Below are 14,470 nucleotides of genomic sequence, written 5' to 3' on the forward strand. Positions count from 1 at the left end.
CACATATAAACATGAGGTGGGAGTGGAGGGGAAGCCGAAGCCAGAGGTATTCCTGGGGGTGTGGGGGAGTGAGAGCAGTGCAGGGAGAGTGAGGAATAGAGTCTTTGATGAAGAGAGCAACACCTCCACCAGGACGAGGCTCAGGTCTGTCATACCGTAAGAGGGAGTAACCAGGGAGAGATACTTGGGAGTCAGACACGTCTTGGGAGAGGAAAGTTTCTGTTAGGCAGATAATGTCTGGTTTGTCAGTGGCAACCTGCATGGAAAGATCTGAAAGGTTTGAGCGAAGGCCCCGGATATTTGGGAGGTCCACACTTTTAATGAAGAGGTAGGGGAGGAGGCTTTGGGTGCAGGAGGTGGAGGGGCGGGGGAGGGTAGGACGAGGGACGAGGGGGAGGTAAGGAGGGTTGCTGAAGGAGTGTGGGGTATTGCAGAATAGCGAGGGGAGGGGGCCGAATGAGGAGGAGAAAAGTCTCTGTGGTGCTGGGAGAGAGGGGGACAAGAGACAAGGAAGATGGCAATTGAGTATTTGAGGAGGTGGAGTGAAGAGATGGAGGTGAGAGGGCACTGGAGGGAGGCAGGTTGGTGGATGAGAGGGGGGGCAACTTAGAGAAGGAAGAGTGAGGCGGATGAAGGGAGAAAGGTGAGGGGGGAATTTTTGAAAGAGGTGAGAGGGAGGCTTGGAGGGAGAAGAGTGGGATGGTTGCTTTGAGAGTGAGAGTGAGGGGTGAGGGGGGTGAGTTGGCACTGAAGTTGGAAAAAAAGAATGGTTGATGGAAAGCGAGCATCCATGGCAAACTGTGGTTTTTAAAAGTTTTAGGTCATGGTCATGAAGACCCAGCCAGAGGTGAGTGGTGTAGATGGTGTCCACAGGCTTTGGACTCTTGGAATTATCTTAGAGCAGCAAGGTCCTTCACAACATGTATTAGATTATTATTTTCAACTTTTCTATGAAAATCGCTGCATCCAAAGTACGGCAAACAGAAAGACATTAATTGTACTTTATTTCAGCTATTTGACAATTCAATTTCATACATATAATTATTTTACATAATTGTTCAGTCATGTGATGCTTTTGTGACATTTAGTCACACACTATTACATATGCTTGCAAGTTGCCCATGCCTGCATAGGAGAAATGCAAGTCTTGTGTCACTGAACTGGCAAGCTGGGAGCAACAATTCGCTTTTATTGCCACATCTGATGCAATTTAAATGCTCTAATTGTGGCTAGGTGCTCCATTTAAAACTGTTTGTTCGATATAAGTAGCTCTTTGATGCCTAGGGTCCGTAATAAAAACTTGGATTGGTATCAATGCCAGTGACTAATTGCAAATTAATAATAGAATAAAACACGAACAATATATAACTTGGAGAAGCAAAGTGGGTTTACGAGCGATCTTGTTATTAAATTTGGATGATGTGAAATAAAGTTAAGTAATCGAGTTAAATGGCCTGGCAGGATGTCCTTGAGGGACACACACTCAGCTCTAAGCTGTCTCGCCTGTGTTTGAATCCCGACCCAGCTATAAACTGTCATCGTAGTGTTTCACAGGTAGGTTCGTTCATCAACGTGCATGTACCGTTCCTCAGATGGGTGTTAAATCGGGCGTCCCATCTGCCAGAATTAGTTGGTAGAGTTGCCAGAATTAATTAGAATTAGTCAAGATCCCACGGTGTCCTTCATGAAGAATATGCAAGCTATCACCAGCACAATGACCAAATTACAAATTACTGCCTTCACTACTATTGGGATAACAATGACAAACCACCCATAATAACCCTCGCCAAGAAACTCCTTCGGCAGCACCGACGCTCCATAACAGATTATTGTGCATCAGAATCAAAATCAGGGAATGTGTTAAACAGCATGAAAGCTTTTCTGTGACAATGAGAGCACATTCAACAGGACAAATCAAAAAAGTAAAGTAGGTGCCCTGATAAACTCACCACCACCATTACGATAACAGAGGTAAGGGAACCTCCAGACGTTTCCAAGTCCCACAGCGTAGCCAATGCTGGTGAGTATAAATTCTATTTGATTGGACCAGTTTCCTCGGCGTACATTTTCATCCTGCTTCAAAGTTTTTGCCTGAGAAAAAAATGGCATTAACTAAGTGACAAAGGAACTATAAGATCAATTTTTTTTTTTTTTATAAACAAAAGCAAAAAAGGGATGCATTGGAGTTATAGTGCTGCTGGACAATATATTCAATGAATGACTTCTTGAATTATCACGAGTTATATACGAAGGTGGAACCTCAACATTATAAGTGAATAGGGCAGGATGAAGATAAAATATAAGGGGACCATGAAATGCATACTGTCTATTTTGCTTCTCAAACATTTTAACCATTTCCAATAACATACAAAATTACCCCGAGTTATAAAATCAAGGGCATCACCGTAACCATTTTCATGTGGAAGTCACAGATTTGATGTCTTCATTCCACCGAGATATGGCAAACAATACAGAGGGAGTATTTCTCTGCCTGGCAGATAAGGGATTGCTGAAATGTTTTCAGACCACGATTGATATAGTACCTTCTTTTAAGAGAGATATTCCATTACGTATCCTGTTTCATCCATATTACAACACATAAATGGCAATAAAGGTCATTTGTAACCAGATTTTGCTCTTTACTATTGTATTTCATACGAGAAATGAGGTACAGCAATAATAATCATCATAATTAGGATAATTAGCATAATTATCATCAGCAATGTGTGTGCCGTCCCGTGGATGGAAGTTAAACTGGGCAGTAATTTCTGGACGTTAAAATGTCTCGTCGTCTCCTTCTCGAAGAGTTGGCGAGTTATCACTGTCACAGCCAGACTCCCAGCAATGATGCAAACCAGCAGCCATGTGCTCCAAACGAAATTAAATGATTGTCAACATATACCAACAACATCGTGGAACAGGATTTTTTTTTTGACCCCAAAATTACCGACACCAGAGAGCTTTCACTTTCTGCTCAATATTGAACTCTCATGTTTGCTTGTTCGAGAACATCAATTTCATGGATCTGACATTATTTCTGGGCTCGGAGGACATTCCAGAAGTTTGCTACATCACACAATTATGGATCTTGGTTAAGGTAAGCAGAGTTGTCAAAGTTTTATGCATAAGTGTCATCTCCAAAGTCACCCATGTCTGCAGATGACCACTTATGGCGAAGGTGGTCCCTCTCATTTTACAGCAGTCAAATTGGCAGCCAACTTTAAGCATGGTCACGAGTCCTTTGAAGATGATACAAGGTCAGGAGAACCAGTAGGTGTGACCAACCCACAAACTGTGGCCTCGGTTGAGGCATTAATCATGGAGAATCAATCACTGTGTTAAAGCCATCTAAATATCCACGAAATATGGAATATCACAAAGCATAGTTTTTATCTTTCGCATCAAATACTTGGGAACCTCAAAAGGTCCACCAAGACCTCATCGCTCCAGATCGACATCATTGGCTGATATCATGTTTATTGCCGATTTTAATGCTTGCTCGTTTGGTAATGTGACAAAATATGTCCTTCACCACAGAGATCCCAAAACTAAATTGGAATCACGATTATCCAGGCAATGGAAGATTAAGGAATCACCACCACCACCACCAAATACATTTCCCACCCAAACCTGAGCTGGTAAGAAGAAAGCCTCAATTTTCTGAGATGCCAAGGGAATCCAACTGATTGACTATATCCCCCACAAAACGAAAATCACAAGAGAATATTATTTTATACAAGAGATGTAAAATGTATCTGCACGTAAAGGGATACCGGCGCCTTGGGCGGTGTGGGGAGGTGCTTGGGACTCGAGGTCCACTAACAGAAAGGCGAAAAGTTGTATTTTGTGCTCCCAGGAAGAGGGCGTGATTTTCTGCCTCCATGTCAAGGCGAAACTCACGGTTATCAATCGAGCACACGACACGGCGAGCCCTTCCCAGGCTTGGAGACGTTACTAAGTCAAATGCACTTACAATGGACTCCGTGTGCAAACATAAAAGACAGCCTCGTAGCTTGTGTTGGACAAAAAGAAGTTTCCGGAAAAGGCATTCCTGCCTCCAATGTGTACATGCCCTGGGAATCGATTATTTTCTAATGAATTCTTTTGATTCTGATTTACACGTGCGAGGTTTACGCAAGTTTGTTTCCATTCACTTGAATTACTTGTACAAAGAAATTTATCTTAACACCTGTCTTTCAAGTGTGTATGATTAGATATTTTGAAATAGCATCCAAAACCTACTTGCAGAATCATGGCACCGAATAGGTTCCATGGTAACTTAATCATCATCAAAAAGACAACCAAGGAATTTATCGAGGACTGGAACAATAGCTAAAGGTATCACACTCGCTTTTGAGCTGTCTCGTCTGGGTTCAATTCCAAATCTGAGTATAAACTGTCATCCTGGTGTTTGCAATTCGACACCAAGAAAATTGGCTGCCAGTCTCGGGGCCTGGAGAAAGAGAGAAATAGAGTACACCCTCTATAATTATACCCTTATATCTTAAAGAAAAGTACAGTATTAAAGACCATTATACCCAGAGGCAAAATCATAAAACAGTCTGTTGGAATAATATAATTTGCTTTAACTTATTGTGACAGATGCACAATGGTATCTTCATGATTGGAGATACTGTGGAGCCATTTTTTTTTTAGCTCACTGCAACAAAAATTGTTCAGGTGAGGGAGGTATTAGCATCGCGCGTTGTCCGTCGGTCACTCAGACTGTATGTACACACTCGGCAGGTCTCCGAAACACAAAATGTCGATTAAACTTGACCACTACTTTATTCACCCGTGATGGACTACAGTTTGTTCACAGAATTAAAAAAATTACAGTGGGTCAAAGTGGGTCCAGGTTTGACCCCCCCAAAATAGGTATTTGCTTTCTTCCCTGAAATTACACACACGACTTTGATGAAACTTGACCACAACCTTCATCGTTTGTTCACGGCATTCAAAAATAAGAAATCAGGGTCTATAGGGGTTTTAAGATGGGTCTTGACCACCCCCCCCCCCCAAAAAAAAGAATTTGTTATTTGCTTTCATCTTCAAAACCACACAATTTCGATGAAACCTGACCACAACCTTCATCACCCATGATGAACTAAAGTTTGTTCACAGCATTTTTTTTTAAACACAGTCTAATGAGGTCTTGACCTCTGACCCCCTCAAAAAAAATTTAGGTATTTGCTTTCTTCTCTGAAACTACACACACAATTTTGATGAAACTTGACCACAATCTTCATAACCCGTGATGCACCATGTTTTTGAGCCGGTGCTTCAAAAGGAAGCATAATGCGAACTTTGACCAACCACGCTTCTTTGAAAACCAGAAAATAAGATTAGCATAAAGAAAGCAGCTTACACCATTCAACTCTTGATGGGTAGTAATAACTAAAGAACATAATGTAAACGTATTGTATCGGATACATCTAAATTCTAGCTCTGTCTTCAAAGGTGGCCGGACCGGAAGTCAATGGCATGCTAGAGGCACCTGGCACTCCAAAATGTGTGGGCTTGCTATAAATGATTCTGATGTTTTAACTTTTACGGGATCAATAAAAGGCATTGTGTGTACCTCCAACTTTTGTGTCAGTCGAATATTTATCTTGGCGACGTGGATGGAGTTATGTAAAGCACACTGAAAGTCAGTTGGACTTTTTGCAGCCTCGCCTGTGCCCTACAAACTCGTTACTCCATTATCTTCACCACTTAATCTCCATTATCATGTCCTTCGGACGGATCAATGAGTTCAATCCACATGAAGCAGACTGTGAAGCATACATTGAGCATTTGCAGTACCACTAACAAGCTAATGGCATTGAGGATGATGGCAGAAAAAAAAATTCTGATGTCACTACGTGGCAATATGAGATATTTTCTCTTCTGAAGAATATCACCATGTCCAGGACCATGATGGAATTAACAGACACAACTCAAGGCGGCCATTAAGGGGCACAATAAACGCAAAAGTGAGTTGTTTCAACTTCAACATGTGTCACGAGACTTCAACACATAGTCAAATTCACCGTGTACCTGAAACGTGGTCCCGTGGGAATTGCGTACCAAAAGCGATTTTATTGTTTAAATGGCATTTATAGGGTCTTAGTAGACAGAAAAACTTGGGTGGCAATTTTACTTTTGGGAATTTGGGTTTTTGTGGGGGCTTAAACGGGGGTACCGTCATTTCGCAGTTTATCGCCCGAAATGAAAGCGCTAATATTGATATAACTATTTTTATCTCTTAAAATATTAATAGGAAAATTATGAAAAAAAAATCAGGTGTCTTCCTCATATCATCATTCATTTATGTACCAAACATTTAGTTGATATCTGAAATAATTATTGATGTTTATGTATTTCCAGATATGCACTTATGAAGAAGTTCACCTGTTTCGAAGCAAAGCCTGTCGATATTCAACTATAACGGACGTGACAATGAACTCACTCACCTGCATCATTTGCGATAAAGGCAAGCGGAAGGGCTACACCTTTGTACAGAATGTTACATCAGATTCCATTGGGAACATAAAGAACTTTGCCGAGAAGCGAGCACAGTATGGAGAAACGCAGTATGCACCTCTGGCTGAAAATCTGTCAAAGTTGTCTGCATCTGATATGGAAAACATCCATTACCACAAAGAAGGTTACAACCCCGTAGTGCACAAAGGTATGCTGGAGAGAGAGCCGAAAAGAGATTTTGTGAAACATCATCTAGTGAATCACAAATGCGACCAGCTAAACTCGGATGTCCATCCTTGGCACGTGATGAGGATTCTGTCAGACGTGTTCGCAGGTGTCGCCCAATGGAGCCAAAGACCAAGTCCTGTGCATTTCTCTGTGATAACACTGAACAACAAAAATTTTTTACTGGAGATGTGTAAAGTGATTTAGACTACTTTGGGTACGCTGATTTCAAAAATCATAACCGTTTTGCTGTATCACGTCAGCATTTTCAGTAACAGAAATATTCCCATTGCCTAGAAGTCAGGATTTCAATGAAATTTACAAAAATTCATTTATTCATTTATTTCATCATGAATGCTTCAAAATTATAGAAATTACAGAAAAACTCCACTAGAATGTAATTAAAAATGCTTTAGGCATTTGGCTTTGCATTTGTGCTGCTCTGTGTCAGTTTCACGATGCAGGAACCAGCAGAAATCGCCCATCATGTTCGGGTTGTGCCGCCCTTGGTAACGCGTCTCCATGAGTGAAATCTCTTGGTGGAATCGCTCGCCGTGCTCGTCCAAGTCTGCTCCCAAGTTGTCAGGGAAGAAGTTCAGGTGCTGGTGTAGGAAATGGATTTTCAGGGACATCCTGGAGCCAAGTTTCCTGAAGGACTCCAGCAGCTGCTGCACTATTTCTTCATAGTTGTCAGCGCGCTCGTTCCCCAAGAAGTTGTCCGTCACAGCTTTGAAGCTCCTCCACGCTGCCAGCTCTTTGGGGTTTAGAGTTGTCGGAAAAGTTTCGTCCTTCATAATCTGTCGGATTTGCGGTCCAACAAAGACACCAGCCTTGATCTTGGCCTCCGACAAGGTGTTGCCAAACTTTTCCTTGAGGTATAAAAACCCACGCCCATTCAGATCCATTGCCCGTACAAAACTTTTCATCAAGCCGAGCTTTATGTGGAGTGGTGGAAGGAAAACCTTGGCTGGGTCGACAAGGGCGACATGCTTCACGTTGTGTCGACCAGGTACATGCTCTTTTCGCTTTTCCCAATCTTTCTTCGTCCAGTGATTCTTGTCGTCTCTGCTATCCCAGAGACAAAGGAAGCACATGTATTTCGTGTAGCCTGACTGCAGCCCTAACAACAGCGCCACCCTTTTCAAGTCTCCGCAGATGTGCCAGTTGAAGTCATTGTACTTGATGGAATCAAGCAGCTGCCGCATAGTCTCATAGGTCTCTGTCATGCCGAACGCGTGAGCCAGTGGGACTGATGGTTTCTCGTTGCCATTGTGGAGCAAAACAGCCTTCAAGCTGTTATTCAGCGAGTCGATGAAGAGGCGCCAGTCTGCAGGATCGTGATCACACCCAAGTTCTTTCAACAGACCGTTGATGTCACTGCAGAATGTCATCGTGTCTTCCATCTCAAAGAACTCAGCCATGTCTCTGTGACGTGCTCTGAACAAGGATATCTTGGTGTTAGGTTCAAGTAGATTCCACTGCTGCAGCCTTGATCCAAGCAGCTCTGCCTTCGCCTTTGACAGCGAGAGATCTCTTACAAGATCATTTAAGTCTCCCTGGTTCAGAAGGTGTGATTCTTGAGTGTCGGGTTCAAAAGGTTCATCATCACCATCCTCTTCACCACTGCTTACAGCTATGTTCTGATCAGCTGGAGGTGTTGGAACAGGGTTCTCGTCATCATGAGGCACAGGTTTACGAGCAGAGACGCAGTCAGCGTACTTGATATGACCTTTATTCTTCTTGTTGAAGCCGGCGATGCTTGTGCAGCAGAAATAACAATCATCATGATGATTCTGCGGCTCACGCCATATCATGGAGCACCGCAAATGGCATGCTCGCGCGCTTGCCCACCAACCACTGAGTCAAGGTTGTGTGACAGCTTGTGCAGCAGATGTGTGGTGCCCAGCTCTCTGTTCTTGGTCCCCCACCTTACACCCGAAGTAGTGAAAGTAGGCGGCCTTCATTTTCACTGCTGTAGATATACTTCGCTGTTGATCTTTTTTGGTATACCGACCACAGACATAACAGAAGTTGTCAGGATGATTGGTACAGGAACGCCTACTCATCTTTATCTGAAAGAAAGAAATATAACACAAGTTAACAACAATTGTACGAAATAGACATGTTAAAGACATATGTAAATTTCATTGAAATCCTGACTTCTAGGCAATGGGAATATTTCTGTTCCTGAAAATCCTGACGTGATACAGCAAAACGGTTATGATTTTTGAAATCAGCGTACCCAAATTAGTCTAAATCACTTTACACATCTCCAGTAAAAAAAATTTTTTGAAATTTGTTGTTCAGTGTAATCCGACAGATGGAGAGTTGCATCTTCTCCTGACAGATACGATGGGGACCCGCTTTCTGGACATAAAAACGAAGACACGTGATGACAAAGTCCGAGCAAACCTATCACTGTTGCTTGAAGTTGGTGATGCCGCTACAAATGAAATGTGGTATCACAGAGATTATTTACGAAATGTTGAACGCCAATGCTATTCTTTCAGATTTCATTGTACTGGGGTCGATGATAATATCACCAAGCATATGTGTGACATTGAAATTGAAAATGCAGTCAAATGTTCGCTCTCGTCTGGTGCTGTTCTAAGGATGAATGATGTTAATTATGAGTATCTGTCAACTTTGACTGAACATGGTGTTAGTGTGGATAGCTCTGACATCAAACGCCACCTAAAAAGTTTGATAACAGAAACTACCAGTCCTGCTGAATTTGTCAGGCCACATCGACTCAATGAAAGTGAGCATATCATCAATAGTAAAACCCTTTCAGTTGCTGTTGGTAAAGTAGTACCCCAAGATTCGGGGGAAACACTTAGCGACATTGTTAGAGTTACTAAGTTGCTTCGTGATGAGTTGTTGAATTGCAAAGATAAGAGGCACTTCACTGGTAACATGTCGTTTGAAAATCCACCAATGGTAGCTTTCTTTCTGAAGCAGCTACTCTTTGGCACAAATGCACACTCTGTTTCTGGTAAGCGGGATGGAGCCATAAAGAACACCGTCAGCATTGTATCACAAGTACTTGTGCAAAATGTAAAGAGTGTCAAGCAAGTTCGCCATAAGCCGAAGTCAGATGTTGGATTTGTGTCACACATGGAGACACCGCTGAACATTGGCTTGGCACTCTCTGTACACAACAAAGTACGCAGCAAACAGCTTGTCAACTTCCTGTCAGACCTACATCTTGGAACCAGCTACAGCAGTGTCCTCAACATCGAGAAGAGAGTGGAGTGTGGAGTGGTCGAGAGAATGAAATCCACTGATGACACTGGTGTCATCGATGCAGCAAGACAAGGAACGTCAACGCGAGACATGTAAGTGTGGTCCCCAGACACAGATGTGTTCTTGTTGTTGATAGATCTTGTTGCCAACCACACCATCCCAGGACAATTGAAGATGTTAACTGGCAGAGGGAAATTGTTCCGGACAATTGACATCAAAGAGAGGTGCACTGCGATTCGAACGGAGAAGTCAAAGGCTTTGATAGGACTGCACAATTTCACTGGCGCGGATTGGGGTGGAAAGTTCTTCAGTATATCGAAGAAAGCGTGGATAACCAAGTTCCTGCAACTACCTTTAAGCAGCAAGATTATCAAGACTTTCCAGATCTTTGCATGTCCAGACAGTCTTCCTGAAGCTGATGTTGTCAATGTCGAGACGTTCGCCTGCAGTGTATACTCCAGCAAAAGTTTGTGTGTCACATTGCCAGATCTTCGATGGGAGCTGTTCAAGGTCAAGAACTTGGAGGGTGAAAAGCTTCCACCGACGCGAAACACTCTGAAACCTCACATACAGCGTGCCAACCTGATGTCCAAAAGAGACAAAACCTACCAAGAACCAAGGCCAAAGAACCTGCTCCCAGAGGGCAATGGATGGAAACTAAATGACGACAAAAACCTTATACCAGTACAATGTCTCGAAAAGCCAGCACCATGTGTAGTACTTGAACTAGTTAGATGTGGATGCAAAGAGTAAGTGAACTGTTCATGCCATAAAAAAAATCACTTGCCATGCACAGAATTATGCAAATGCACCGACTGTGGAAACGTGAACAACTACGGTATTTGTGACGAAGATGACATGTCGCCAATCAGTTAGCCAATGTATTAAGATCAGCAAATGACCCAATAAGGTTCATTTAAGATTCTACATTCATTTAGTCTATTGTTAGTATTCATCTAGATGTTGAGTGGAGTAATTACTGGTGGTAAAAGGTGGTATGAATGTGTGAAGATTACAGAAAAGTATATTTTTTATTTCCTTCATTTGTATCAGTGCTATGAAGTCATGTCATGAATATTACATGTTTTATCATATAATACATTTGTCGTTTTTTTCATATATATATATATATATATATATATATATATATATAAAAATACACAATCATATCATGTAAATATCACAGTATATGCCTAAATAATGTAGCAAAGGAAAGGCAATTCCTGACACTAACTGGTGCTGAGGTTGTTAAAACCTTCTAGTCACGGATGACTTATTTCTGCATTGGATACTTATCTGGGAAGACCATAGTTCATAAAATATTGCTACGTTACTATCATCGATTAGGCCAAGCATTCATTTATTGTACATATATTAAGTTAGAATTGTTTTATAGTAGGAGACAATTGAAGGTGCTGAAATGGACAAAATCTTAACCTGGTTCAGAGAAGGCAGATATCGTGGTTCACATACTCTGCATGTACAAATAATATATTTGTTAATACATCAATAATTATTCAGGATATCAACTAAATATTTGGTATATAAATGAATGATGATATGAGGAAGACACCTGATTTTTTTTTCATAATTTTCCTATTAATATTTTAAAAGATAAAAATAGTTATAACAATACTAGCGCTTTCATTTCAGGCGATAAACTGCGAAATGACGGTACCCCCGTTTAAGCCCCCACAAAAACCCAAATTCCCAAAAGTAAAATTGCCACCCAATTTTTTTTTCTGTTTATTAACACCCAATAGATGGCATTTAAACAATAAAATCGCTTTTGGCACGCAATTCCCACGGCATGACACGATGAACCATATTAACAGCATTCATAGCTCACTTGAAGCAACTCACCCAGAATTGCCAATTTGGTGCTACTTTCGATGACATGCTGAGGGATTTGTTCATTGTGGGAGTTGAACAAGATCGGATCTAATGGCACCTCCTTGCTGAATGGACTCTGACTTTTGACAGTGCAAAAGACATTAACTGAAAGGAATCTGACTATTGCTGTAGAGAGTGCATACGCAAGTGCAGCAAACATCGCACGCTCAACCCTGGGTCATTTTGGGACTACCCTGTGATCCGTCAACCTGTTGGAACAACATCGATCCAGGACGTTCAAAACCAGAACATCCAGTAACTGATCATGTGCCAGCATCGGTAAAAATAAATTGCTGTTTCTGCTGCTACACTGACCATTCTCACACAACATGCTGCTTCAAAATGTTGTTTGCAACCACTTCCACCACTAGTGTGCATGCCCAGTTAAGGGGTGTAGCAACCTCTTTGGAGGTTGCCATTTTTTGCACTTTTTTTTCCATGGTGCTGGCGATTGCTCGCCTACTCTTCATGAAAGACACCATGGGATCTTCAATGTCCAACAACTCATGCTAAGAGATGGGAAAACAACTGCTTAAAGGTGCGTCATACTGTTTCTGCATGCTTGCCTCAAAAAACGAGGAAGAGGAGAATGTAAAACCCATGTCCTAGACTCTGTTTGTAATCGGAAAGACACAGTAGACAAAGACCACCCTGATAGCCAGTCCTCAGTCGTATGACCTGTTCCATGTCAAGTTTGGGAGATAGTCTGAATAGTTATGTTGATAGAGATGGATGTAACATGGAAATGGACGTTGTCACTGGTGTTACTGTCTCATACATGAGCGAAGCAGCTTTTCAGAGCCTATTGGGGGGAGGGATGGGGGGATGAGGATCAGAATGACCAAGCCTGCATGGCTCCTTGGTCCAACTTACACATACACAAGCGAACCAACACAGGAATTGGGTAATTTAATGTACGCCTGTATCAGTTTGCTGGTGTATGAATCCATCAATGACACTCTTAGTTATCCCTGGGAATGGAACCACTGTAATTCGAAAGAAACTGACTGAATGCCATCAACCTCAACTGGGAACACATCCATCAACTGCAGACTGATAAATTCCAACAGATACGAAAGCATCTCCGATCAAAATACCTGGACATCTTCAGGGATGAACGAGGGACATTGAAAAACTTCACCATCAAAATGAACATTGAGAATGATGTGAAGCCATCTGTTCTGTTCGGCTCGTCCAGTTCCTTTTGCATTGCAATAGAAAGTTGATGCAGAATTAGTCAGACAGGAAAAGCTGAGGATCATCAAGTCAGTTCAATACTACTCTAATTGGGCTGCCCTGGTACTTCCTGTGGTCAAGAAAGACAAATCTAAAGGCAGACAAAATCTAGACACTTCCATTGGAATTACAAAATGTTGATCAACAAATCAAATAACTGACCAAATACAGCACTTGTGTTTCAGGAGGAACCCAAATAGAGAAATATGGAGTCATCAGGAGGAACCTGGATAGGATCTGGGTTTCGGCTGCTACTCATCTACCCTCAAAACCCAATGTTGCACTTTGGACAATCCGCCATACCAAAGATCGACGACCTGTACGTGGACCGAAGCAGAAGACAGTCCTTCACGATATTTGACGTGAGATCAGCTACCAGCAAATCCTTTTAGATGAACAAAGATTCTCAAGAATACATCACCGTAAACATTCACCATGGGCTCTACAGATGCAACTGGCTAAGTTTTGGCATGAAATCAGCACCAGGAATCTACCAACATTGTATGGAAAGCCTGTTCGTTGCTGAACGTCGCGTTGTCAATGACCAAGATGCCATTCTAGTTACAGACCACTCAGAACGCCATCATATTGACAACCTTGAAGAGGATATATGCATTATTTCTAACTCTGGACTACACCTGTAGATAGACAAGTGCGAATTCATGGCTCCATCTTTAACCTATTTGGGTCACAGTATCAATGCCAAAAGTTTGCATCCTACTTAAGAGATGATCAGAGCAATCGAAGATTCTCGAATCTCAAAGCTTACATTGGCATGCTTCAATATTACAGCAGATACATCCCAAACATCACTGCAGTACCTGGTCCACTGTATTCCCTCTTTAAAACGGGGTCAGTTGAAAATGGGAAATCCCGAATTCATCAGCCTTCAAAATGTCAAAATACGTGCTGTCGTCTTCAAATATGTTAGTTCACGATGATCTGGGAAAAATAAATGATCCTGTCGTGTGATCTGAGCTAATATGGGGTTGGTGCTATTTTGGCACACATCATGCTAGGCCACACCAAGAGACCAACCACAATCACAATGTCATACCATATATCTAGCTGAGAATCACTACAGTCAGCTGGACAAAGGACTCGCCATTTTATGCTGAGTGAAGAAGTTTTACCAGTACATCGGTCAGTACTTTACGATTTGCACAGACCACAAATCACTGATCAGTATGTTTGGTCTAACAAAAGCTACCTCCAATGTTATACAAACTCAGATCATATGAGGGTTACTTTCGCTTTTGATCTGGCTCATCAACTTTAAATGCTGATGAAATTAAACGTCCGCCTCTTCCGGACCGAGTATCCAACCCTCCAACACTCAGCAGCGTGATATCTCTGATGGACCTTTTGGCCGACAACCCCATTGATGCTAACCAAATGTGAAAAT

At 42.0% G+C, this 14,470-nt stretch overlaps 1 protein-coding gene across 1 annotated transcript in view; it reads right to left on the reverse strand.

Moving 5' to 3' along the window:
- The window catches only part of SLC6A9 (solute carrier family 6 member 9), a 183,575-nt gene that overhangs the window by 96,218 nt on the left and 72,887 nt on the right, over positions 1 to 14,470 (reverse strand). The window contains exon 3 of the mRNA XM_085885178.1: positions 1,950 to 2,091. Coding sequence (XP_085741304.1) covers positions 1,950 to 2,091 — 142 coding nt within the window. The remainder of the gene's footprint in view (positions 1 to 1,949; positions 2,092 to 14,470) is intronic.

Source organism: Eptatretus burgeri, chromosome 6, assembly GCF_056783735.1.
Source record: "Eptatretus burgeri isolate ZD-2024b chromosome 6, Ebu_testis_v1, whole genome shotgun sequence".
Lineage (NCBI taxonomy): Eukaryota > Metazoa > Chordata > Myxini > Myxiniformes > Myxinidae > Eptatretus > Eptatretus burgeri.